The 27,414-nt window shown below is 47.9% G+C and overlaps 1 protein-coding gene across 1 annotated transcript in view; it reads right to left on the bottom strand.

Annotated features, from left to right (window-relative positions):
• The window catches only part of SGSM1 (small G protein signaling modulator 1), a 76,682-nt gene that overhangs the window by 14,902 nt on the left and 34,366 nt on the right, over window positions 1-27,414 (bottom strand). The window contains exons 10-17 of the mRNA XM_006147858.3: window positions 24,596-24,759; window positions 24,286-24,418; window positions 20,377-20,515; window positions 16,999-17,063; window positions 13,884-14,029; window positions 9,482-9,610; window positions 3,339-3,521; window positions 1,839-1,907 (exon numbers count right to left, since the gene is read on the bottom strand). Coding sequence (XP_006147920.1) covers window positions 1,839-1,907; window positions 3,339-3,521; window positions 9,482-9,610; window positions 13,884-14,029; window positions 16,999-17,063; window positions 20,377-20,515; window positions 24,286-24,418; window positions 24,596-24,759 — 1,028 coding nt within the window. The remainder of the gene's footprint in view (window positions 1-1,838; window positions 1,908-3,338; window positions 3,522-9,481; window positions 9,611-13,883; window positions 14,030-16,998; window positions 17,064-20,376; window positions 20,516-24,285; window positions 24,419-24,595; window positions 24,760-27,414) is intronic.

The raw sequence follows: 27,414 nt of genomic DNA, 5'->3' as shown, positions 1-27,414 counted from the left end.
AAAAACCGCTCAAAAAAAAAAAAAAAAAAAAAACTGAGGGGAATGAATTTTTCATCATATAGACTCTTACCATGTGCACATTTTTTTTTCAAGTAAAAAATACAGTAACATAAAGAACAGCCTATGGGGACAGCAGGTAGCACAGTGGTTAAGGACATGGTGTGTGGACTCTCACATGGCTGACCGCAGTTCAAGTCCTGTACCCGGTGGCTTGAAAATCATGCTCTGTGTGTGTGTGTGTGTGTGTGTGTGTGTACCCAAAACCCCAAAAGGAGAATGGATGACAAGAGACTGCAGTGTGGTCATTCCTCCTAAGGAGTGATTTTTCTCTTTTCCTCTCACTGTCTGTCTCACTGGTGAGCATTCGTATCCTATGGCAAAAACCTTAAAAAAAAAAAGGCTAAAGAAGCATATTGTATCCATGAGGTTGACTCTAATTAAATAAGCATATTGTATCCATGAGGCTGACTCTAATGGCTTAATTTTCAAAAGCAGTTAGATATATAAGAAATGGTATAAAAAATTTATAGAATATATTTTTACGATTTACTGGGGGTTCTTTGTGTCCTTAAGGACATAGCTCATCAAAGGCAAACAGTAGGGAACCAGCAGTTAGCGTAATGGCTATGTCGCTGGACTCCCACGTAGTCGACCGCGGTTCGCGTCTCGGACCCGGTGGCTTGAATCTCACGCCGGGCGCATGTGCGTGTGTGCCCAAGATCCCGAGAGGAGAATGGAGGAGAAGGGATTGCGGTGTGACCATCCTCCCTGGGGGGTGATTTCTCGCTTTCTGTCTCTATGTCTCTCTCTGTCTGTCTGGCGAGCGCACGCGCCCTGTAGCGAAAACCTCTCAAAAAAAAAAAAAAAAAAAAAAAAGGCAAACAGTAAAAATGCCATGTTTCAATGTCACTTTGAAAGACAAAAGATACAAAGTCTCTTCTGCATGGTCATGCCACCAATTTGACTTACTGCTAATTTCATCTATTTCTATTTTAAAATTTTTCTTTTTGATTCAATTGATTTAGATTATACCAAAAAAATTATGTAGCTCCAGAATCAAAACCGCAGTTTCTCGACTCTAAAGTTAAAGTGCAAACACTGGCCCAGCCACCGTGGCACAGCAGTAGAGAGATGCTCTGTGATGCTGAAGCCCTGTGGAAGATAGAGGTTCAGTTCCCAGCCAATGATACACCCATGATCCTGATTGGCTGAGAAGGCTGTGGGAGGACAGGGGTGTGAAACCCTGTGGAGGGCACCTCCTTTCTTTCTGTCCCTCTCTCAATCAATAAATAAATAAGCTCTTTTTATAAAGGAGGTGGAGTCAGTCAGTCAGTGGCCACAAATTCCAACAGGACAGAGAAGTAAGGTAAAAAAGATTGCAGCATGACCACACCCCATTGGGGAAAGGGCTGTTCTCCTTCTCCCTCCCTCTCTCTGGTGAGTGTATGTGCCCTCTGCCAGTTAAAAAAGAGGAAGGGACCAGCAGATGGTGTAATGGTTACGTCACTGGACTCTCACGTAGTTGACCACGGTTTCAGTCCCAGACCCGGTGGCTTGAAACTCACGCCAGGCCCATGTGCATGCATGCCTAAAATCCCAAGAGGAGAATGGAGGAGGAGGGCTTGTGTTGTAGCCATCCTCCGCCCCAGGGGGCAGTGATTTCTCCCTTTCTGTCTCTGTCTCTGGTGAGTGTATGCACCCTATAGCAAAAATCGCACTTAAAAAAAAAAAAAGCTAAAACAACAAACCACCAGGTGACCTGTGGGTGATGGACCCGCATGCTCCAGGTGGGGAAGGAGAGTGGGGCATGAGTGGGCGGGCAGCGCTTCAGTGGTCACCTGTGTGCTGCTGCTGGAGTCGCTGTGCAGGCGGAGGTTCTGGCGGCCGGAGCTGCAGCTCTGGGAGGACTGCAAGCAAAGGACAGGAGAGAGAGTGGGCGACGCTGCTCCCTGGCCAGCTCGGGGCAGTGGGGACTGCTGGGCCCTGAACCAGAAATCTGGCTTAATCTCTATTCCTGACTTAGACATGTTCCCTCTCAGGTCTTCAGCTCCCTGGCTATAAAATAAAAATGAGGACCATGCTCTGCTTCCTGGAGCCTCCTCGGAGGCCATCCTGGCCTGTGAACCCCCAACTCCCACCTCCATGAGAGCACCTCACCTTCAACTGCTCTGCGGGAGACTTCTGGCTAATATTTTAGTTTCGCCCTGAGTACCTAGTTGCAAGAAAGGCTGGATTTCTCACCCATTCCCTGTAGCTACCCTTTTATCCTATAACTTCACAGCTCCTAACGCTAGGCTCCATGGTGGCTTGCTTCGGTCCATCAACATTAGCTGACACCACACAGCAGAGACAGGCGCGTTTCTGCTTTTTCTCATTAGCATCTATCTGCACCATGAGAGTCTGCCCAGCTTCACTTACTGAGGATGAGACGTGGGGAGCAAAGGAAGTCAACCCAGACAGGTGAGGGAGACCAACCTGGGTCAACGAACTTTTTATTGGACAGCCAGTCACTGACGGCCAGTGCCAGCCCAGCTCAGAGAATTTCCCAGCTTATCATGAGCGAAAATAAATGACGATTGTCAGGGCTGAAGAGTAAAACACACTGCTCTGTGAGGCCAACCCACAAGGGAAGGTTCCACATTCGTGTCCAGAGATCCCCCTAAGTACCCCAGGTACAAGTGGGGGGTGGATGGCAGCACTGGGACCCTATTAAAAATGTCCTTTGTCTCTCTGACTCAGGGAGGGAATAAATGAATAAACTGTAAAAGTGATGGTAATTGTTGGTCGTCCCTGACTTTTTGTGGTTGCTTGTTACGCAGCATTATTGTGGCATTTGGTGACAGATACATTGCTGAAGAAGGGATTTCATTTTTTTCTGAGCTTCTGCTTTAGGTTGCAAAGCTAGAAGTTCTGTGAGGGCAGCCATGTCTGCTTTGGCCACTGGAACATTCCTGACAATACTTGGCACATAGTAGGTGCTCACTAAGCTTTTTTTTTTTTAATAAATAAAAGGCACTATGCTAGGCACTTTATTTTTACCGTCTTATTTGAGCTGTATGCAACCTTCCTTTCTATACCTGATTATTCCCCTTTTATAGATACAGAAACTGAGGCCCAGAAGAAAGATGCTTATAGGAGACCCCAGAGCTAAGAAATAGTTGGGTAGAAATTTAAACCCAGGTCTCATTCCAAGTTACTCTTCCCCGGGGAAAATAAAAGCTAGGGGTGACTGTCCCAAGGACTCACAATCTGAACCCTCACCACTCTTACAACAGCCTGCTGGAGCAGACCCTGGCTTTCCCCGCCCCTTGCATTCCCCTAGGTCAGCTGGCCATCACCTCGTTGCTGATGGTCGAGTCCCTGTGCATCATTCGGTGCAGGTGGCTGTCCAGGCTGGCCCCTGATGAGCACTTGGCCAGGGCGGCTGCATGGGACTCCCGCTCTCTCTGCCGCACGATCGCCTCGCAGCCCAGCCACTCGGACATGGTCTGTGTGTAGCAGGCGTGAATCTGCTCATCCACCTGCCGGGGTAGATGCAAGGTCAGTCAAGGGGCTGGGACCCCTGAGAAGAGGCAACCCAACCTGGAAGAGATGACCCCGACTCAGCCAACACTCATGAATTAACACCCAAGGGGTATTAGCTGAGCACCTACTACGTTACACCTAGCACTGACTAGGCCCTGAAGATACACGGAAGTGAGCAAAGCTGCGTTTTATTTCCTCCCTTCCTTTCCTTCCCCCTCCTTCCTTCTTCCCTCCCCTCTGTTCATTCATATATCCATTCAACTATTTTTTGAGCCCCTACTATGTGCCAGACAGCGCTCCAACCCCTGGGAACACCACTGTCTCTTTCCTTTTTTACTACCTTCCTTCTCTCCTTTCCCATTAGCTTATTTATTCCCATTTATTCGTTTCATTTGGTTAAGTACCCACTAGGTGCCAGGCCCCAAGCAAGGCATATGGAATGCAAGAGAAACAAGATTCTGATTCTTATCCACCCACTCACTCATTCAACGCACTGTCGGAGGGCTTCCCACGTGCCCCGTGCAGGGCTAGGTGCTGGGAGGATGAAGATGAATTACACTAACTGACGTCCTTTACGTATGGCCATGGCCTTACAGAGAGGAGCATTCCTTGTTTGTGGTTGCACAGCCCAGAGAGCTGAGGTTCTGAATTTGCAGAACTCTGGACACAAATGAAGCGGACAAGGTATGGCTTGGAGGAGGGGGAGAACTGTCCTCTCTTGGGGGTTCTCAGGCTTCCAGAGAGGGAATCCTGGTCCTCTCTGCCTAAGGACCTGGCCTGAGCAGCCCCCTCCTACTGACACCCCTAAGGTCTCCAAGCCCTGCTCACCTTGCGGTGCCCACGGCATCCTAGGCCAGGCTTCCGCATCTGCAGCAGCCTCCTCCCAGGTCCCCGTGCGTCCCAGTCCGGCCTCTCCTTGTCCATACACTGCAGAGCAGCCTCTGTCCTATCTCCTTTCCAGCCTTGCCCTTCCCTGCTGCCTCATCCCTGCTGCCCTGCACCCCCTGGTCCTGTATGTTCCGGTAACCCCTGTCCACCTCGCCCTTGTGGCCCCTCCCCTACACACACACACATACACACACGCTATACTGATCTCCCCTCCAGGCCTTCGCTTTTGCTGTGCCCTCTTCCTGGAAGCCCTGCCTCACCCTCTGCCTGGAAAGCAATTCCTTCAACCAAGGTAGGTGGGCCAGCTCCTCCAGGACCCTCCATTGAGCAGTCGTTCCTTTGCCTGGTGTAGGGCCCCTGGTCTGCCTCTGTCTTACACTGACCACGCCACCCCAGGGAACCAGCAAGGGCTTCACCTAACACTGCTCTGTGCCCCCAGCTCCAGGCACAGGGCCCAGGACACCAGAATCCTGTCACTAACTGCCCAGGAACCCCCCAGGCATGGGGTGAAGTGCGACAGGCCTTGCATGGGTACCGGGCTGATTTAGACAGTCCACGGCACAGACTCTCACACGCTGGAACACGCAAAGTCTCCATTTTCAACTCTCCTTCAACTGTTCTGATAATGCTGGGGCTACAACATCTTTAACACTTCCTCAGGCCCTACAATCCCCCCTTTTAACAAAGACAGAGCGGGCCTCGGGCAGGCTACAGCATCTAGGCAGAACTGAATTACCTCAATCTTACTCTATTTATTTTATAATTTCCTATTTACAGCAAATCATAGTGGTCTCTCTTTATGCAGGGAATTGGGAGCTCAAACATCAAAAAGATCAAATATCTTTTGAAATAAGCTGTATACATTCTAAGTGCCATTATAGAGACAAGTGTTAAGTGAATAACATACAGGCGGGACACGGATATGGAGTGTAAAATACATATAGAAAAGAATATCAAATATCTCATTAATTATGTTTACACTGAGGAGCAGCAGATGGCATGATGGTTACATCACTGGACTTCCACATAGTCAACCACAGTTCAAGTCCCAGACCCAGTGGCTTAAACCCACGCCACGCATGCATGCCCAAGACCCGAGAGGAGAATGAACGAGAAGGAATTGTAGTATGGCCACCCCTGCGGGGGTGCGGGGGGGGCGGCGGCGGGGATTTCTTGCTTTCTGTCTCTCTGTCTCTCCAGTGAGCACATGCACCCTATAGCAAAAATCTCTCTTTTTTTTTTTTTGAGAGGTTTTCGTTATAGGGCGCGTGTGCTCGCCAGACAGAGAGAGACATAGAGACAGAAAGCGAGAAATCACCCCCCAAGGGGGATGATCACACCACAATCCCTTCTCCTCCATTCTCCTCTCAGGATCTTGGGCACGTACACACACACGCCCGGCGTGAGTCTCAAGCCACTGGGTCCGGGACACGAACCGTGGTCGACTACGTGGGAGTCCAGCGACATAGCCATTACACTAACTGCTGGTTCCCACAAAAATCTCTCTTTAAAAAAATTGTATTTACAATGAGCCAGCCCCGTGGCCTGGTGGTTAAGGGAAATGGATTCCCCATGGTCAGCTATATGGTTCAAATCCCAGCCTCGGTAACTGAAAAAACATGCTGGGTGCATGTGTGTGCATGTCCCAAATCCTGACAGGATGGAGAAACGGAGGAGAAAGGACTGCAGCACAATCATGTCCCTTGGGGGCAGGGGGGTGCCTTCTCTCTCTCTCTCTCTCTCTCTCTCTCTCTCTCTCTCTCTCTGGTGAGTACACACTCTCTATAGCATTTTTTTTTTAATTTTAGAAAGTAAATGGGGGAGACAGATGGGGCAGGACTGCGGGTTGAAAGATATATTAGAGCCAGATGACAAGCAGTACACAAAGGTTTACTATACTTTTCTGTCTTCTTGTGTATGCTCTGCACTCCAGATATAGGTTGAATATCTTTTATTTGAAATGCTTAAAGCATTTCAATTTTTTTTTCAGATTTTGTATTATTTGCATCTACATAGTGAGATGTTGTGGAGATGGGACCCAAGTCTAAACATGAAATTCATTTATGTTTCCTCATATACACCTTACACACGTAGCCTGAGGTAATTTCATATGCTTCTGCACTGCAGTGTTTTGACTGTGGTTGATGACGTGAGGTCAGGCATGGAATTTACTACTTGTGGTGCCATCTAAAGCTTCTGATTCTGAAGCATTTCAAATTTCAGATTTTCAGATTAGGGATGTTCAACCTCTAATAAAAAGAAAGAAAAAAAGAAAAACCTTCAATTGTTTTCTATTGTAACATATTTTTTAAATAATTATTTATTTAATTTTATTTATTCCTTTTCATTTTGACCAGAGAGAGACACACAGAGAGAAAGATGGAAAGCAAGAAAGCAAGCCACCAGGTCCAGGATTTGAACCGTGGTCAGCCATGTGGGAGTGTCCAGTACCTTAACCACCACACTACCTGCTGGCCCCTCTACTGTAACATATTAAAGAATGTTCTTTAATATGGTCACCAAGCCTTTACGCGGCCCAGTCAAGGTAGCTAAGGTAGGAAGGAAATACAACTGTAGTTTGACTTGGCTTGAGAAGCTTCCTGCTTTACTGGCAACTCCTGGAACAAGGAGTTCATGATTTCTTATCTTCTGTTGTCGGTTCCCTCTCCATCACCTCCCCCTCGCTTATCTAGTCGGCCTCTCAGTGCCATTCCTCCTCCAAAACAGCTCTTGCCAAAGTCACCACGACCTCTACTTCTGTGATCCAGTAAGCATTTTCAGTCTTCATCTTCCTTGACCTTTCAGAAGCATTTAGCTCTTGCTCATCCCTTCTTCTAAAAACATTCTTTTCCTTTGACTTTTATGACAAAGCTCTTAAAGTTTTCCTCCTATCCTTGACTTCTTTTCTGTGTCCTTAGAAGGTTCATTCTTCATATATATACATATATATTATTTTAATTTGACCAGAGAGAGACATAGAGAAAGAGAGAGCAAGAAAAAGTGAGAAAACAAGCCACCAGGTCTGGGACTCAAACCGTGGTGGGCCATGTGGGAATGTTCAGCGCCTTAACCACCATGCCACCTGCTGGTCCCCAGAAGACTCATTCTTCTTACCAGCCTTTGCACGTTGAAGGTCCTTGAGTGTTAGTCTTGGCCATTTCCTCTTTTTACTTGTTACCCTCTCCTAGACACTCTCAAACCTCAGCTATGCATGTCTCTTTTTTATATTTTCCACCCAGACTGTTCTCTGGGCTCCAGAACTGCACTGTCCAATGTGAAAGTCATTAGTCAGATGCAAATATTCAGGACTTGAAATGTGGCTGGTGCAACTGAAAAACTAAATTTTTTATTTTAATTCATTTAAATGTAAATGGCCACCTGTAGATAGTGGCTAAAATACTAGACAGTAAGGATATAGAGCAGTGATGGTTTTCTATATCCAGCCTATCCAACTATCTGCCTGACCACTTCCTCCTGACCATCTCAAAGGTCCTGTAGACTCAACATGCCTAAAACCAAATGCATAATCTATCTTTCCATTCCTGGTCTTTTTTCAGTATATCCTATCCCAGTAAATGGCAAAGCATTCATCCATTTTTTCAAACCACAAACCTAGAAATCACATTCAATCTTATTTCTCCCTAATGTCTAATGTCTAATATCTATTCAATAATCAAGTTCTGTCCACTCTGTCTTCTAAATAGCTCTTCAAACTCCTTCTCCCACCACCACGACTACAGTATTCAAGCTGCCATTGTCTCTTACAAATCTGATCCTAAGATAGCCTTGCTTACAATCCTTCTTTAACTCTGCCTCCAAGACTTTGAATGTCTGCCCCTGTCCATCCTCTAGCCTCACCAGGAGGGGGGTGCCTTCTCTCTCTCTCTCTCTCTCTCTCTCTCTCTGTCTCTTTCTGGCAAGTGCATGTACCCTCTGGCCAAAAAATAAGAATAATAATATTTATACTGATTGCATGCTGAAATGGTAATATACTAAATATACTGGGCTAAGTATAATACTAAAATGAATTTTGCATCAATGAAATGTGATAGAACTACGCGCACACACACAGCAGATGTAAAAACTAGAGAAATCCCATGAGGTCGGAAGTCTGGCCCCGGCGCTGTGCCCGTGTGAATGCCCTGCTTTTCACACTGCCGCAGTTCCACTAGATGTCAGCATCGGGGAAAGCTAGGTGAGGGGCACACGGAGCCTCTGCATTATTTTTTCAACTTCTTGTGATTATTATAACTTATCTCGAAATAAAACATCTTGCAATATTAACTGCATCTCTGTCTTTTTACTTTTAAAAATGTGACTACTGGGCCAGCAGGTGGCATGGTGGTTACGGTGTTGGGTCCCATGGTTAACCCTGTGGTTTGAGTCCCATACTCGACGGCTTGAAAATCACACCATTTGTGCGCATGTGCCAAATATTCCAAGAGGAGAATGGAGGAAAAGGGACTGCAGTGTGGCCTTCCCCCTCCCCGGAGGTGATTTCTCATGTTCCCTCCCTCTCTGTCTCTCTCCAGTAAGTGCATACACCTATGACAAACATCTAAACAATACATATATAGTGACTATGAAACCTTTAAAATGATGTATGTGCTACAATCACTAAGAGAGTAAGATGTTGACAGAAGAATGAACATAGACTGAAGGAGCAGAACAAGCCAGAAACAGACGCCCAAGGACATCCAATGGAGTTCTGACAAAGGTGCGGGAGCACTTCAAGGATGGAGGATGGTCTTTCTATCAGATGGTGCTGGAGCAACTGGACACCCGCAGGCCAACAATGAGCTTCAAAGTAAATGGCACCGTTTACAAAAATGAATTCGGAATAGCGTGGGTGGGCCTCTTAACTGAAAGTCCTGCGTGTGAGCAGACCCGTGTGGCTCAAACCCATGCTGCCCCAGGGTCCACTGCATTTCTATGGGACAGCGTTGTCCCTGAGGTTCCAGCTCCCCTGTATCTCCCTGCCCACCTTGGCCTAACATGAAACCACAGCTCCCTGGCCCTGTAGTACCTCATGTCACCAAAGACGCCCCCGCACCCAGTGGTAACCAACCTCCTTCCTCTCTGTCTCCGTCATCCCGAACTGGTAGTGGCCCAAGAGGAAGGGCCACACGGCCTTGCGGATCTCCGGCTGGATGCCCCCGTAGTAGATGAGACGCAGCAGCTCCTGCTCCTCGTAACTCTGTGGTCGGGGTGGGATGGGGGAGGGGGAACAAAGGGTTCATTGGGTTTATAGTCCAACAGTCCCACTTCTTGGACCCAGACCTTAATAGCCTAGAGTGGGGCCAGTCATGGCTGGGTGGTTAAGGCAGCTGGATCCCAATAGCCAAGTACAGAGTTCAAATTCAGGATCTTGTGACTTGGAAAACACACCAGGCACATGTGTATGCATGCCCAAAACCCAGAAAGGAGGGAGAAGCAAAGGAAAATGGATTGTGGTGTGACCATGCCCCATGGGGGGTGCTTTCTTTCTTTGCTTCTGTATCTCTCTCTGTTTCCCCTTGGTGAAACATGAGAAACATGCACCCTCTGGCAAAAATTGAAAAAAAAAATATATATATAAATATAAATATATAAAGTATCTTCTCAAGCATTCTCACATGGGTAAACCACACAGAGGTTGAAGTTTTGTTTTTAATTATTCACTTATTTTATTTAACTAATTTATTTAAATTTCCAATAGGGCATATGTGCTCACCAGAGAAAGACAGAGTGAGAGAGGACATGAGAAAGCAAGTCACTGGGTTTAGGACTTGAACTGCAGTCAGCCATGTGGAAGTCCAGCACTTTAACCACCATGCTACCTGCTGGCCCCAAGGTTTATGCTTTTTAGTGTCTCTCAGCCTCGTGAGTAACTGGCTGACAGGCTTGTGCCACCCTGTGTACCTTCAGGTGGGGCCTGGGTTCGAACCCAGGCCTCCCATGTGGCCTCAGCCTCTGAAGCAGCAGCGTCTAACCAGTGTATGCCACCACGGCTGGGCCTGCGCACAGGCTTAAAAGGGTCTGTGAGGGCCTAGGTGAAAAGTCATTAAATGGGTGTTGTCACATGGCAAAAATGAAAAGATGCACAACATGTCTAGTGAGAACCTATTTTTGTTTAGATAAGGAATGGAGAGAGAGGGGGTGGGGAGAGAGAGGGAGGGAGGCCTGGCCAGTACATCATGAATTAAATCGTTCTACTGACTTTGCAGTTACTCTCTTGTATTGTGGTTACTGGGAAATACCATGACTATTTATCTTGACTCAGCCCGAAGAAAACTGCCTGGAAGCAAGTTAATCCCACGTGAACATTTCCAGCCGCTACTTCCCAGCTAACACTTCTGAGCATACGAGTGACTTGACAGCTGTCTGCTGTGCTGCAGAGGTGACTGGGCTTGGTGGCTTTGTTTAGACTTGTCTCCAGATAAAGGCTTTGCAGTCTCAGTCAGTCAAGCCGAGGGGGCAGCAGGTCCTAACCATATATGTGTGTGGTAAGTACCAGGAGCTGCTGGAAGGTTCTCCGATGGGCGGGGAGAGGGGGGCGCATTTCCTCTTGCCTCCTTATTTCCTATCCCAGTATGAAAGGCCTATTTCGTATTTCAAGGCCAGCCTTCAGTGTACCCAACCTCAATGGCACAACCAGCCATTCTTTCTGTACCCACTGGGAACTGAGATTTGCACTGTGTGGACATCTTTGTCAGAGCTGTTTAACAAGGAGAGAACTATTTGTGGTCATGGCTGCAAAACCTTCATCAAAAATCACAGCCTCTAGGAGCCAGCAGGTGGCATGGTGGTTAAGACACTGGACTCCCACATAGCTGGCCACAGTTTGAGTCCTGGACCTGCAAGCTCACACCAGGCACGAGAGCGTATGTACCCCAAATCCCTAGAGAATGGAGGAGAAGGGATTGCCATGTGGCCATTCCCCCCAGGGGGCAATTCCTCCTTTTTCCTCTCTCTGTCTCCCTCCAGTAACTACATGAGCCCTACAGAAAAAACAAAAATCACATCCAGCTCCATGGCCTGGTGATTAAGGAAGCTGGACCCCACATGGCTGACTGCAGTTCAAATCCAGCTTTAGAGGCCTGGCATGTGTTCATGTATGCCCCAAATCCGGACAGGATAGAGAAATAAAGGAGGATAGACTCTGATATGACATGACCCATTGGGGGGTGCTTTCTCCCTCCCTCTCTCTCTCTTTTCCTCTCTCTTTGGTGAGCACACATGCCCTCTGGAAATCAGAAATAAAACAAAATTTAAATTAAAAAAAAATCTGTATCAGCCTTCCAGAGCCCATGGCTAGACTCCATTTCCCAGCTGCCCCTGTAGTTAGGTGTGACCATGTGACAGGCTCCAGCCAACCAGATGTGAGAGGAAGGGTTGCTGCCATGTGCAGGCCAGGCCCAGGAAGCAGCAGTTGTGTCTGCACACTCTCTATTTCCTCTTCTGCTGGGGACAGGCAGAGGCCCTGGAAGATGTTGGGATCACATACTGACATGAGGCCCTGGAAGATGTTGGGATCACATACTGAAGGAGCAGGGCTGGGGAGGAGAGACACCCACTCACCAGGAACACCCTCTGAGCACTGTTAAAGGATTAAGAAATAAACCCTTATGGTGTCAGGCAACTGAAATAGTGGGGACTGTTTGTTACTGGGGCTCATTCTACTCTAATACAATAATGCAACTGAGAAGAGAAAAACATGGCTGAAGAGGTTGTGCAAGGATGTTTGATGAAGACTATTTATTTCTGACTAGTTTACTATTGCAACCAAGTTATCCTTAGCTTGGTCCCTCCCAAATTAGGAGAACCACTAGGACCACTGGGGAAAGTTTCAAGAAAGATTCTTGAGCTTCACTCTCAGCAATGTTCAATCAGTAAAGCTGGAGCTGAGCCCAGAAATCTATAAATCTTTTAAATTCCTCAGAAAAACATGCACACTCAAGAGACTGCTGGAGATTAAGAACACTATGACATTTTGAGAAAGTCAGCTGGTGTATCTACTTAAATTTTAACTGCACATTAATCAATTTTACTTCTAGGAATCCACTCCTGAAATAAAAACATTAGTCCAGACATGTAGGTGCTTACAAAGAATAGCCTTCAATACAGTTTGAATTTTTTTTTAAAAAAAAAGAAAAATGACAGCCCAGGTGTTCATCATTAGGGGCCATTCCCCACCCTTGAAGAATGTGTTCTCACTTTCCCCTCTGTTTCTGTCTGGTGAGTACATGCACCCTATTGCAAAATGTTTTTTAAAAGCTTTCTTGGTCCAGCTGCTTCCCTCAAAACTAACTAGTGTCAACATTCTAGGTAGTTCCAACTAGACTGTAAACTCCTGACTGGGGCCATGTCATGGGAAACCCTTCATTCTCCACCCTTTCTAAAACATGAACATGTATTTTTCATCTCCCCTCAATCTCCTCCCTGAAGGACAGAGTGTGTCATGAATTTCAATATCTATATATTATACTTACATGTAAACCTCTATAGAAATAAAGATATACAGATACATATTATAGATATAAATCTATGTAAGTATAATAATAAGTCATCATGAAAGTCATGACATAGCTTTCTATGTTTTATTATGCATCCTAACTGTCCCATTGACCCAACAGATGGATATAGAAATGTATCAAGAGGAGGTGCTGTGATTCAAATGCATCTTCTCTATATACATGTATATTGATATTTGATTCCAACAGGGTTAAAAAGGTGAGACTTAATCTGTCTACAGCTTAAGAGGTGGAGCCTTTGGGCCAGCCAGTGGCAGCTAGATTCCACATGGATGATGCCATGGTTCAAATCTCAGACCCAGTGGCTTGAAAATCATGCCAGGCATGTGTGCATGTATGTCCAAAATTCTGAGATGAGAATGGATGAGAAGGGGTTGTGGTGTGGCCATCACCCCCTATGGGTGTGACTTCTTACCTTCTCTGTCTGTCTGTCTGTCTCTCTGTCTCTCTCTGGTGAGTACACACCCTATAGTGAAACTAAAAAAAAAAAAAAAGAAAGAAAAAGAAAACCCAAAGAGGTTGAGCCTTTGGAAGGTGATTAGGATTTTGGTCATCAGGGTGGCACCCCCATAATTGAATTCTTGTGAGTTTATAAGGAGAGAGAATGAGACATGGAAAGAGACATGGACACATGTAAGCTCTTGCTGTGTAATGTCATGTGCCACCTGGGGACTCTGCAGAGTCCCCAGCAACAAGAAGATGCTCCTACATACAGCCCCATGACCTTGAACCTCTAAAATCGTGAGCTAAATAAACCTCTATGCATATAAATCACCCAGTTTCAGGAATTTGATTATTAAGCAGAAGCTCAAACTAAAACAGAACAGAACCTTCCATCTGCACATGCAGCACCTACACATGTCAGGTTGAGAGCCCTGTGGGCTTAACCCTCAGAAGATAAGACACCCTGCCATGCCGTCTCTACCCCACCACAGACCAAGCCCAGCCAAGCCTCACGGTGCTGTCGTTCAGGTAGCGCTCCCAGAGCCCGGCTGTCAGCCCCTGTGCAGCATCGCAGGGCAAGTCTGGAGACACGATCACATGATTGACCAGGGCTGACAGGTGGGTCCTCACTGTGGACAGATGTCTGCAGTAGGCAAGCCCTGTGGGGAGCGATGGGAAATGTCAGCATCCATCATCTGATTCCCCTTGCTTTGTCTCATAGGGTCTCCAATGTGTTGTCCCACGAATTCCCATCAGCCCCCTTATGCGACAAGAAAAGTGAGACTCAGAGTAGGAGGTGGGTGGTAATACTGGCTGGCCTGACTGCCTAATAGCTCTGTGACCTAGGAAAGGCATATTACCTTTCTCAGCCTTCATCAGGAGAGGTCACCCTCCTCTGCTAGAAGCAAAGCATGTAATTCCAGGCTAAAGGCAGAGGCAAAGAAAGAGCAGGAAAGAAGGCAGGTGGTGGTGACCACATGGGTTCACTGGGCCTGTGTGCCTCCAATTCATGCAGAGAGAGAAAGAGAAGGCAAGAGGTGGGCAGCTCCCATTCAAATAGGAGCTGGATAAAGGAGGGTCCAGGAGCCAGCAGGTGGTATGGAGGTTAAGGCAGCTGGATTCCACATGGTTGACTGCACAGTTCAAGTCCTGGACCCTGAGACTTGAAAACAACAAACCAGGCACGTGTGCATGTATGCCCCAAATCCCAAGATAAAAATGGAGGAGAATGGATTGTGGCATAGTCATCCCCCCCGGGGGGGTATTGATTTATCATTTTCTTTCTCTCTCCCCAGTAAGTGCATTATTATTTCTTTTTAAATAAAAAATAAAGGAAGGTTAAGTATGTCAGTAACCAGGGAGATACTGAGGACATCCAGTTCACGTTCAAAGGTGGCCCTGTCCCCTCACAGCCCTGTCAATGTGCTCCCCCTCACCTGCTCCACCTGGACACTAGGACCCCATGTGCGCTGGCCTGTGCTGTTTGCTCTGACCATGCCTCTTCCTCCTGCCTGTCTCTGTCATCCATTCCATCCCCCCTTCCCAGAGAGAACCCTGGACCTCACACAGCCTGAGAAACTCAGCCCACCACTGACAACAATCACCAAAATGCCATGGAGGAGAATGGCTAGCGTTCATACAGCACACGCTACGTGCCTATGAGCTCTTCCCAGAGCGCGTAGCTCACCTCATTCAATCCCCACTACAGACCTGCAAAGCAGGTACTGTTATTATCTCCACCTTATAGATGGGGACACGGAGACACAGACGGGTCGCCTCACTTGCCAAGTCACATCAGTAGGAGGTATGGAATTGGCATTGAGGCCCAGGATAACTGGTCCCTGAATCTGGACTCTCAACCACCGTTAGGGATGAGCCATGTCCTTAAATGGCATCATTCCTTCAGGAAAATCTTCCATTTGCGTCCAGTAAACACTTGCTCAGGGCCTGCCCGGCATTCGGCACCGGGGTGGGGGGGTGATGGTGGCAGAGAACAGGTGCAAGCCTTGTCCTAGCGGGGCTCATGCTCTCCCTGCCTCTCCTGGGGATGTGACCTGAATTACTATTTCACAGGCCCATGACACTATATTAAGACCTTTCTAGAATCCCTGAAAATAAACACATATCCACTCTACACCACCTACACTGGGAAGGTGGGGAAATAAAATCTGCTAAGAATTAACGTAGTGTGGGGCCAACAGGTGGTGTGGTGGGAAAGGCACCAGTTTGAGTCCTGGAACTCACAGGCTTGAGAATCACGCCAGGCACGTGTGCGTGTGTGCCCAAAATCCCAAAAGAAGAATGGAGGAGAAGGGATTGTGGTGTGGCCAATCCCCTGGAGGTTGATTTCCCACTTTCCCTCTCACTTTCTCTTTCTGTCTTTCTGGTGAGCACATGCACCCTACAGCAAAAACCTCAAAAAATTAGAATCAATGTAGTGGAGGGGGGTGAAAAAACCAAAGTCTTTGGAATCAGGCAGGCTAGGGTTGGAGTCTCAGCTCTTCAGCTTGTTAGTTGTGTGATCTTGGGCAAGTCACTTTGCCTCTCTGTACCTTACTTTTCTCATCAATTAAATGGGAATATCCAGAATAGCTATACCACAAATTTAATTTTTTCAGTTTCTGGGAAGGCAGCGGCCACCCGACTCTTCCATTTCTGCACAGAAGAGGAGGATTGACACTGATTGCACACCTCTGACATGCACTTCCAGGTGCTAGAAGCTTAATATGTTCTCGTTCAGGAGTCATGAAAACCATGAGCCCTAAGGATGCAATGGCAACTAAACACTTGCCACCCCAAGGGACCCCATTATTCACTGCCCTGTCTTAGGACCCAGAAATGAAACTTATCCCCAATCTGTGGAGTGTGCCCAAAATCCCAAAAGAAGAATGGAGGAGAAGGGATTGTGGTGTGGCCAATCCCCTGGAGGTTGATTTCCCACTTTCCCTCTCACTTTCTCTTTCTGTCTTTCTGGTGAGCACATGCACCCTACAGCAAAAACCTCAAAAAATTAGAATCAATGTAGTGGAGGGGGGTGAAAAAACCAAAGTCTTTGGAATCAGGCAGGCTAGGGTTGGAGTCTCAGCTCTTCAGCTTGTTAGTTGTGTGATCTTGGGCAAGTCACTTTGCCTCTCTGTACCTTACTTTTCTCATCAATTAAATGGGAATATCCAGAATAGCTATACCACAAATTTAATTTTTTCAGTTTCTGGGAAGGCAGCGGCCACCCGACTCTTCCATTTCTGCACAGAAGAGGAGGATTGACACTGATTGCACACCTCTGACATGCACTTCCAGGTGCTAGAAGCTTAATATGTTCTCGTTCAGGAGTCATGAAAACCATGAGCCCTAAGGATGCAATGGCAACTAAACACTTGCCACCCCAAGGGACCCCATTATTCACTGCCCTGTCTTAGGACCCAGAAATGAAACTTATCCCCAATCTGTGGATGAGGAAATGAAGGCTCAGAGAAGCTAATGCAACTTCATTGAAACAGACATTCAGGAACTAGAGGAAGAGAGATTCAAACTCCACAGCCAGGCTCCTTCCCCCGCTATTTCTGGCATACAGCTGGCACTCAATAAATGCTCCTCAGAGACCCCACTGGCGAGGAAGATGTGTACGTACATCCATAGAAGGCTCTGGAAAGGATCTGGTACTTCATATTGTCACAGAGAAGTTTCAGGGGAGCCCTGCAGGCAGAGAAAGCGGAAGATGTTCAGAAGAGATCCATGCACAGGCCAGGTTTTCTGGATAGGAACATCACACATTGTCTCTAGAGGGTAGATTAAAATTAGCCAGCCAGAGGGCTTGTGGGGAGGGCTGTTATTATTTCTATCTACACAACATCACAGTTCTTTCTATTAGCACTTCAATTTTCCTTTGAGGAATCATCTCCTCTGTCCCTGCAGTTTGAGTGGAGATCATTATACCCAGCACATGGCCCAGGTTGGAGTCACAGTGATTGGGTCAGAGATGGTCATGTGACCTAACCTGGGCCAATGAGAATCAGCCCTGAGACTTTTGTTGGAAATACTACCAATCAGTCACTCTTTTTTCCTGCTTGAGTTTCTTGTTTTGTTTTGTTTGAGAGGTCTTTGCTATAGGGTGTGTGCACTCGTCAGAAAGACAGAGAGAGAGACAGAGACACAGAAAGAGAGAAATCATCCCCTGGGGGGATGGCCACACCACAATCCCTTTTCCTCCATTCTCTTGGGATCTTGGGCACACACACACACACACACACATGCCTGGCATGAGTTTAAGCCACCAGGTCTGGGACTCAAACCGCAGTCAACTACATGGGAGTCCAGCAACACAGCCATTATACCAACTGCTGGTCCCCCTGCTTGAGTTTCTAAGCCAGTGGGTTATATGACAGCAGCTGCTGGGAGCCACCACAATTGTCACTGAATAGGAAGGGCCTGCCTGAAAATCACAGGGGCAAGCAGAGTGCAGAACTGAAGGAAAAGAGAAATATTCCTGTTTTGAGTATCTGGATGCAGCCATGCCTGAGGCCACTGTCCTCTGAGCTTTTCGGCTCTGTCAACACATTTTCTTTTTCACTTAACCCAGTTTGAAGTGGGTTTCTGCCACTTGCAGAAAAAGTTTTGACTTCTCTCTCTCTCTCTTTTTTTTGTTTGTTAAGAGAGATTTTTGCTATAGGGCATATGCTCTCACTGGAGAGACAGAGAGAAACCCCAGGGAGGATGGCCACACAGCAATCCCTTCTCTCCCATTCTCCTTTCAAGATTTTAGACACGTACACACATAAGCCCAGCATGAGTTTGTTTGTTTGTTTGTTTTTAAAATTATTTTATTTACCTTTATCCCATTTATTTACTTATTTATTTAAATTTGACCAGAGAGGGAGAGTGGGAAAGAGAGAAAGTGAGACAGCAAGCCACCAGGTCCAGGACTTGAACCACAATCAGCCATGTAGGAATCCAGCTCCCTTAACTACCACACCACCTGCTGGTCCCCATGAGTTTTAAGCCACCAGGTCTAGGACTCAAACCACAGTCGATTGTGTGGGAGTCCAGCGACATAACCATTGCACCATCTGCTGGTCCCAAAAAGTTCTGACTCCTAAAGTGACCTAGCTAAAACAAACTGAGCCCTGTGGCAGAAACTGAAAGCGTGGAAGGTAGAGTAGCATGGAGGGCAATGGTAGAGACTAGAGATAGTAAGGATAGGAGTAATACAGGGGTGGGTAATGGAGGAAGGGAGGGGAAGAAAAAGGGAAAAAAAAATATGCTTCATTGACCAAAAAAATGAAAAACTATTTGCTGCTGTCAATGTGTACAGTCATGTCTTTGGATAGAGTGGCATTTGTCTGTCAATGGTCCACAGACCACCAGCCCAAGTCACTTGAGGATTCTCCAAGATGAGGATTCTTGGGCCTGCACAGACCATTGTCAGAAATCGGTACGTTTTGGTATCTCTCCCAGGTGATTCGGATGCATTCAGCTTTGAGACTCTCTGGTTACATCAGGGTGTCAGTCTCAAACCTGAAAGTACACACATGATCTCAGGAGCATGTTAAACACAGATTCTGCTTCGGGGTCTGAGATGAGACCGAGGAGCTGACCAGGTGATGGCTGCTGCTGGGTCTCAGACCACGCCGAGGGGCCAGGGCAGGGCAGTACTTCAAAAACAGGATACCGGCCCCCACCTCCTACACTCTGATGGCCGACAGCTGGATCCCCACCCCCACCCCCTGGGGACAGAAGCCTAGCAAGGACAGAGGATTCCATTCTCTCTCCCGTTGGGTCAGTGGAAAAGAAGACCCATCTCATGAACTGGTCAAGGAGTTCCAAAGAAGCAAAAGCTCTATGGGTGAGGAGAGGTGAGCTTGATAGTTGACTTTCTACAATAAAACAGAGTCATTTGCTGAACAGTACCGTGTGCTAGATACCACACACTGACCATGTTAAGCCATTATTTGAGGACCAACCCCACAGCCTAGTGGTTAAAGGAGTCAGATCCCTGAAGACCAGCAGGTGGCCTGGTGGTTGGGATACTGGACACTCCTGCATGGCCGACCATGATTCAAGTCCTGGACTTGGTGACTTGCTTTCTCACTTTCTCTCTCTCTTTCTGTGTCTCTCTCTGGTCAAAGTAAATAAATAAATTAAATTACGCAGTTCTTAAAAAAAAAAAAAGGAGTCAGATCCCACATGGCCAACCATGGTTTGAATCCTGGCCCTGGTAGCTTGGCAAGAGGCCAAGTGGGTATATATGTGTGCCCCTCAAAATCCCAACATGGTGAAAAAATGGAGAAGGAATGGTGGCATGGCCACATTTATTGGGGGTTGCTTTTTCCCCTCTCTGTCTCTCTCTGGCAAATGCACATGCCCTCTGGTAATTAAAAGAGCAGTTATTTGATTTTTTCCTTATAATAGCTACAGAAGGTAAGCACTAGCATCTCCATGTTATGGAGGAACAAACCAAGGTATATGTGACAGTCACTAAATACTCTTTCTGGTGTCTGATTGCTAGTCACATGATAGGGCTGCATTTTCTGGCCCCTTGTGGGTGGGCCCAATGGGTCATGAGTGGAAATGACATGTGCTGCTTCTGAGTGGATCATTACTGTCGATTCAACACCCTCTAGAGCTGCCATTCCCTTTGTCACTGTAATTAGCAACATTCAGGATGGTGGTTACTCCACCAGTCAGGAACTTTAATGAAGAGAAGGTGGAGCCCCCAGCTGAGCCACAACAGACACACAGCATGCATGACAAATAACCCTTTGCCATAAAAAGTCACTGTGATTTTTAGGGCTGTTTGTTACTGTGGCATGACCTAATTGATACTGACTAATCCATGTGCAAAAGCTCAAAGAGCAAGGACTTCTCAAGGCCAGGATTTAGCCTACATCTGGTTGATTCTGTAATTTATGTTCACTCCACTGAATTCAGTGCAGGGCCAGAAATGGGCACCCATAAAACTTTGGTAATAAATCCATCACTTCCCTCTGACTCCACCTTAGCCCCCTCATACCTCTCATGGTTGCAGCCATTGGCTGAGCTACCATCAGCTGATCCGCTCTGCAAACAGGAAGAGCAGGAAGATTTCCGGGGGCTGGGTTGCCACAGGGACGGGAGGTTGCTCACCGAGACATCCATCAGATCCTGGGGGACTAGGGGCAGAGGCGGATCCCTGGTTAAGCCTATGCAGGTCACAGAAACCTCACCCCCAGCTCAGCCCCAGGCCAGCATAGGGACAGGGAAAGACCCAGAAGTCACAGTAGGAAACAGCCACCCCAATCACATTCTGAACCTGGGCTGTGAGTCCACCTGATCCAGGGAAAGCCACCACCAAGCTTTGAGGACCCCAGATGGAGAGAGCTGATGATAGAGAGAAGAAGAGAACAGAGAGACCAGACCAAGAAGACAGGCCCAATTCCAGAGCAGGAGGCCAATCCTCGCCATGTTGTCATCTAGCTGTGCACAGGATGCTGTGGGAAGGAAGGGGAGTCTGTGGGGTGCTTCTGGGGAAGGGTGGTGTCTTCATCCCTGAGAGAGAGCTCTCATGGGCAACTCCAGGGTTTCAGATAGAAGGAAGCCTGACTCAACAGGCAAGATTGGGAACTCAAGGGTAAGAGGCCGGTGGAGTCTGATGAGGAGGGGGGCGCTGTCCATGGTCCTGGACTTAGGGTCTCCAACAGACTAGTGACCCCCCAGCATCATGTGGGTGACCTGTTAAAAGGCTGCATGCCTACCCTGTACTCCTATACTACTGAATTAAGACCCCCTGGAGATAAAGTCCTCACAATTTTGATACAGCAGCCATGTTTGAAAGACATTCCTTAACTCGTGGGCACTGGAGATTCCTGATCAGCTGCATCCAGGACACAGTATTCAAGGGTCCCCTTATTTCCTTCTTTCCCAGCTTCATGAGAATTGCAGTATTTACAAAAACTGCAGACCACACTGGTAATAGGTATGTGACAACCTCTGCAGTCAATTTCCTGGTTTCTTGGAGCAAAAGTTCTATTGGGTTGTCGGAAAAGTCACGGTGCATTTTTAAAAAATGTTTTCTATGCAAAAAATGTTTCATGACTTTTCCAAAGACCCGATGTTTTCTCTACAACAGGGCTCAGGAAGCTTTTTCCATAAAGGGCCAAATAGTAAATATTTTAGGCTTTGGGAGTCATTTGGACTTTATTATAACCACCCAACTCAGTGGTACAAAAGTAGCCGTGAACAAAACGTAAATGCAGGAGCTTGATTATGTACTAAGGACACTTTATTTATACAGACCCTAAAATGTGAACTTCTGTCAGTTTCACGTGACATGAAAGCATTTGATTTTTCTCAGTCATTTAGGAATATACAAAAAACATTCTTGACTCACAGGCTGTAGAGAATGAGGTGGGATTTGGGCCCACAGGCCATAGCTTTCTAATTCCTGCTCTAGGGAATGAAGACAAGTACAGATTTTTTTCTATCAGATGTGATGGTCCCTAAGACAGCTGGTGATACTCTGCCTCTTCCCTTGAGCTCCGAGGGGAGAGGATTTTGTGGTTCCAGCCCCTCTTGTCATCTGGACTCAACCCCTCTCACTGATAGAGTAGAGAGCTGCTTACAGAGTAGGGTATTTGGGCCACATGGTTTGCTATACTGCTCTTCCTTATGAAGACATAGGAGCTGGTCCAGTAAGCCCTTGTAAAATATTCTGCAAAAAACATCTCCAGTTCTTAGCCAATCTCAAGGAGGCACTGATTAATTTAGCCCAGGCATGTTAACAATGCCTCCATCCTACCTCTCACATCCATGCAGACATCACCAATGGAACCCGCTGCTACCGAACCCATGACACTGCAACCTGCTCTCTGCAGAGTGGAGGCTGGACAGAGTCAGCGTGTCAGTTTGTCTCCTGCCTCCATCTCCCTTGGGGCCAAAACTCAAATGACAACATGGCAGAGGTGGCTGACACCAGCCCCCAGGGAAGAGGGGATCCCAGACATTACGGGGGGGCTGCTCCTTCAGGCCCGGTGTGAAGAGGGTGGCGTCCCATCTGTTTCGTGCCCACCGACTTCCCCTGGCCACCACCAGCATGGATCGACCTACAGGAATCATCATCCAGGCTGGGCCTGCAGTGCTGCCCAAGAGGTCAGGGGCCACTTGAGATAAAAATAAAAAGAACTGGTGAAGTGAGAGGTCTGAGGTGGGCAGGACACTGAGACAGAGGAGCCAATTCCTCTGGCCTTAAAACCCTGCCCCTGCCCGGCTCCACATGGCTCCTACATATACTGTGTTTGATTAGAGGAAGAAAGAATGCTCACATTAAGGGCTGGTAGGTGGCATGGTAGTTAAGGGTGCTGGACTCCCACATGGCCGACCGTGATTTGAGTACTGGATCCGGCGGCTTGCTTTCTCTCTGTCTCTCTGTCTCTCTCTCTCTCACTTTCTCGCATGAGCACATATGCCCTATAGCATATTAAGAATAACAATAATGATGATAAAGAAAATTAAATAAATAAATAATTCTTTTAAAAAAATAAAGAATGCTGGCATTTATTTATTTTTTATTAATTTTTTTTGAGAGGTTTTTGCTATAGGGCATGTGCGCTCGCCAGAAAGACAGAGAGAGACAGAGAGACAGAAAACGAGAAATCACCCCCCAGGGGGGATGGTCACGCTGCAATCCCTTCTCCTCCAGTCTCCTCTCGGGATCTTGGGCACGAACGCACATGCACCCGGCGTGAGTTTAAGCCACCGGATCTGGGACTCAAACCACGGTCGACTACGTGGGAGTCTAGCGACATGGCCATTACACTAACTGCTGGTCCCATATTTTTTATTAATTTTTTTAAAAGTTCACCAGAGAATACATACACTTCTCGGGGGGAGAGGGAGAGAGGGAGGGAGGGAAAGTGAGGCAGCACCCCTATGGGAGACGGTCACACGCAATCCTCTCTCCTCTTTTCAGAACTCCTGGCATGCATGCACATGTGCCTGGTAAGTTTTTCAAGCCACTGGGTCTGGAACTCAAACCACACAGGCATGTGGGTTTCAGGTATAAAGTGCCTGCTAGGTACCAGGTGCCTGGCTAGACGGGGGTTTGCCTTCTTGTCCTTAGTGCCCCTGTAAAGGGTGCGTTTCTGTTCATTCTGCAGACTGAGCTACTAAATTAAGACCTGGAGACACAGCTGAAGCGTGTGGGTGGCACAGCCAGTGTCAGAGCCACTGGCCCACGTCAGGCCATAGGACAGCACACACGTCACATTCCCTGCATCCCGCTAGGCCCCGGCAAGGGTGTACCCACGACCTGCTGGCTGAGAGCCCTTGGAGAGAACTTCCTGGAAGCACCCTTAGGGAATCGGGCCCTCTCTGATGAACCAGCTCCCTGGTGGGGCATCTTAACTAACATCAGTCTTTTTTTTTTTCTTTTTTTTGAGAGGTTTTTTCGCTATAGGGCGCGTGTGCTCGCCAGACAGACAGAGACATAGAGACAGAAAGCGAGAAATCACCCCCCAGGGGGGATGGTCACGCCGCAATCCTTTCTCCTCCATTCTCTTCTCAGGATCTTGGGCACACATGCACATGCACCTGGCATGAGTTTTAAGCCACCGGGTCCGGACGGTGGCTTGCTTGCTCTCTCTGTCTCTCTCTCTGTCTCTGTCTCTCTCTCTCTCTCTAGCTTTCTCTCACTCTCTCTCCTCTAGCCAAATTAAATATAAATAGAAAGTAAAAATAAAATAATTCTTTAAAAAGAAAAAAGAGAGAGAGATGCTATTTGTTCTCATCAGGGGGAAAACTGAGGCCCTATGGCACTGCCTTCCTGATTCCGCGTCCCTCCCTGGCCCCGGAATCCAGACCTCATGCCTTCAGTTCCAAACACCTGGAGTCACTTTCGGGAGCAGTTAGCAGGAGACTTCCAGAGCCCAGGGACGGGGCCACTTACCGAACTCAGACTGCATGCCAGGGTAGATGATCCGGAACACGTAGTCTGTGGCCTCGTCATCTTCCTTGTCTGAAGACGTGGACTCGGCAGAACCCTGAGGGCTTCGCTTGCGCAGTTTGGGAAACACTTTGCCCTGAAAGAGCATGTCCCAGTCCAAGTCACTGGGATGTCTGTCCTCACAAGCTGCAAAGCCCGAGGGGCTCGGCGGGGGTGCCTTAGCCCACCAGGCGACATAAGGGCCCCTGGGTAAGATGGCTGCTCTCCATGACTGACCACAGCCCAGCCTTCCCAGGTCCCCACCAGCGCTCACCTTCCCCCGCTGGGACCAGAGCGGTGGGTCCAGCTGCCCGTGAGGAAGGAGCCCGTTCTCCAGGCACGAGAGGAACTGCAGCAGGTGCCCTCCCTTGGGGAAGCGGAAGGGCGGCCTCTGGATCCCATCCTGGCTGACCAGCACCACTGTCCCACCGCTGTCCACTGCCACCACAACCAGCAGAGAAGACCCAGCGGGAGTCACTAGGAGGCACGGTGCAAGCACAGCCCCCCAGGCACTGTGCCAGGCCCCCGGGTCTGCATCAAGGCTCTAGGAAAGGCCTGGGCAAAAGGCTAGGGGCTGTGTCTACCTTCTGAGTCCCTGTCGTCCCATCCTCCTGCCATCTCTGACCGGGAACTGTAGGACAAGGTCCTGGGGAATGTGTCTGGCCTCCCTGAACTTACCCACCAACGGAAAAAGAGGCCCCGAACACACTGCACTCCTCGAGAACCCTCTACAACTCTAGCCGGCCTCTGCTTTCACAGAGGTTTCCAGACTTACCCCATTCTCAGGGAGTTGCTGACTCTAGCCAGCATTAATTGAGCGCTTACTATATACAAGTACAGCATTTTAAAGGCACTTTCTTATTTTAATACTCACACTATCCACGCGAGGCATATCTACTGGGTCATCGGAAAAGTCATGCATAGTTTTCTGTTTTTCTATGCAAACATGCATCATGACTTTTCCAACAACACAATGTAATTGCCTATTTGACAAATGTGAAACCTAGACTCAGAGAGGTTAAGTAACCTCCCGAAGGTTGCACAGCTCTTAGTGGCAGTGTCTGGATCTGAACCCAGGTCTGTCTCATTGAAAAGGCTTAAGCCACCATGTTTCGTGCCTTGGTGAGGCACAGACCACTTACATTCTAAAGCACAATGGCCCTCCGCTTGTTCTGACTGTCCCTTCTTCTGGTTGTAAAGAAGTACTATAGTTAATGGGACCAGCAGATGGCATAATGGTTACATAGCTGGACTCCCACATGGCCAATCACAGTTCGAGTCCAGGATTGGGGGCTTGAACTCATGCTGGGCACATTATGCATGCGTGCCCAAGATCCCAAGAAGAGAATGGAGGAGAAGGGACTGGGGCAACCATTCCCCTGCAGGGAGTGATTTCTCACTTTCTGCCTCTCTGTCTCTGGCAAGCACACATGCCCTATAGCAAAAATCTCTCTAATAGAAATAAATAAGTAAGTACTGTAGTTATTAACCCCGAATCTTCAGAGCATGGATTGGAAGAATAAAGACCTGGGTTGGAGTCCAGGCTCTGGAGCTTACAGGCTGTGTGACTTTGTACCAGGCTGCTTCCTCACCTCTGACAGGGGAACGGTGTCGTCCCTGTTACTGGCTTGTGGTGATGACTAACGAGCCGTGGAGACTTAGAGCTGTGCTTGGCAGATTATGAGTGCTCAGCAAACGTCTGCAGTGAATGTCCTGAGGGAGGCACTGAGCCCTTAGCATACATCATTTGATCCTCAGGGTAACACCACGAGAAGGTGCTAGGATCCCCATTATACAGAGGGGGAAACTGAGGTTGGGGAGGTGAAGACACTTGCTCGAGGTGCACAGGTGATGTGGGATGCCCATACTGTCTCATGATGGTAATGAATGGGCAGGGATGGTGGGGGGCAAGGGCAGAGGGGTAGGAGTGGAGGGAGCAGGGGTGGAGGGGGCCCAAGAGGCTGTCCCCTACCTTGTTGGTGGCAGTGCAGGTAGACAATCTCCTCCAGGCGGATGGTCATGGCATAGTCCCAGTAGACGCTAGAAGGGGCGGGAGGGAGGGTTAGTTCTCAGCGCTCACTGTAGTAGGAGCTCAGAGGCCAGAAGATCATGCCCCTTGGCTCCTCCACCCTTCTCACCAGGACCCATCTGCTCCAGCATTCATGTCCCAGCCTGCCCAGACGCTAGCTCCCCTTCTTCTGGTCCTAGCACCCCCATTTTCAGAGAGAACCATCCTCCTCCACACCCTCAATCCATATAACAGAGCTGAGGCCAACCCCACCAACTTTCCATCTAGGACTCCAAGGAAATCTGACCCCAGCCTGGCCAATCAGCACGTCCCACTGTTCCGGTCACAGTGATTGGTGCAGGCATGGCCTTCTGACCCAAGCAGAACCAATGAGACTCGAGTATTGGATTTATGTTAGAATGACTGGGAAAGAGCTACTCCTTTCTGCCTGGAGGACGATGGTGAGAATAGAAGCTGGAGTAGCGAGAGACCATGGCTTACTGGGACCAGGGAAAGCCTGCCTGGAATTGAGTCAACAGACAGGAAAGCAGAGCCAAGGGCTGGAAAGAGTTCAGGTCCCCATTATTCAAGTCCCTGGATCCATTCATGCCTGAAACCACTGCCCCAGCACTTGGCAATCTGTGGGAACTAGCGCTTAGGTCAGCTTGCGTCTGATTTTCTGTATCTGGCATCTAAGAGTCTTAACTAATTTACACTCTAGAACATGTGTGGGAGTTAGAACAGACATTCAAATTCCTCGACCACACATGTCCCAGCAGCGTGACTTGAGGGTTTCTCTGAGCCTCAGTTTCCTCAGCTATAAAATGGGGACTGATAATTCTCACCTCACAGTGTGGCTATGAGGATGAAACAGAACCACATATTTGAAGGATTCAACCCAGAGCTGATACATTAAAAAACAATTTTTTTAATGGACACAAAAGTGGGAAATTATCTGTTGATGATAACATGTATGGAAATGCCTTTGACTGGACTGAGATGCAGTATATTCATGCTGGGAAGATTAACTTTGTATGCTATGGAGCTGTATAGTGATTAAGTGTAAACAAAAAAAAAAAAACAAA

This window comes from Tupaia chinensis, unplaced genomic scaffold, assembly GCF_000334495.1.
Source record: "Tupaia chinensis unplaced genomic scaffold, TupChi_1.0 Scaffold000226_1, whole genome shotgun sequence".
Lineage (NCBI taxonomy): Eukaryota > Metazoa > Chordata > Mammalia > Scandentia > Tupaiidae > Tupaia > Tupaia belangeri.
This window is presented reverse-complemented; position numbering and strand designations above follow the sequence as displayed.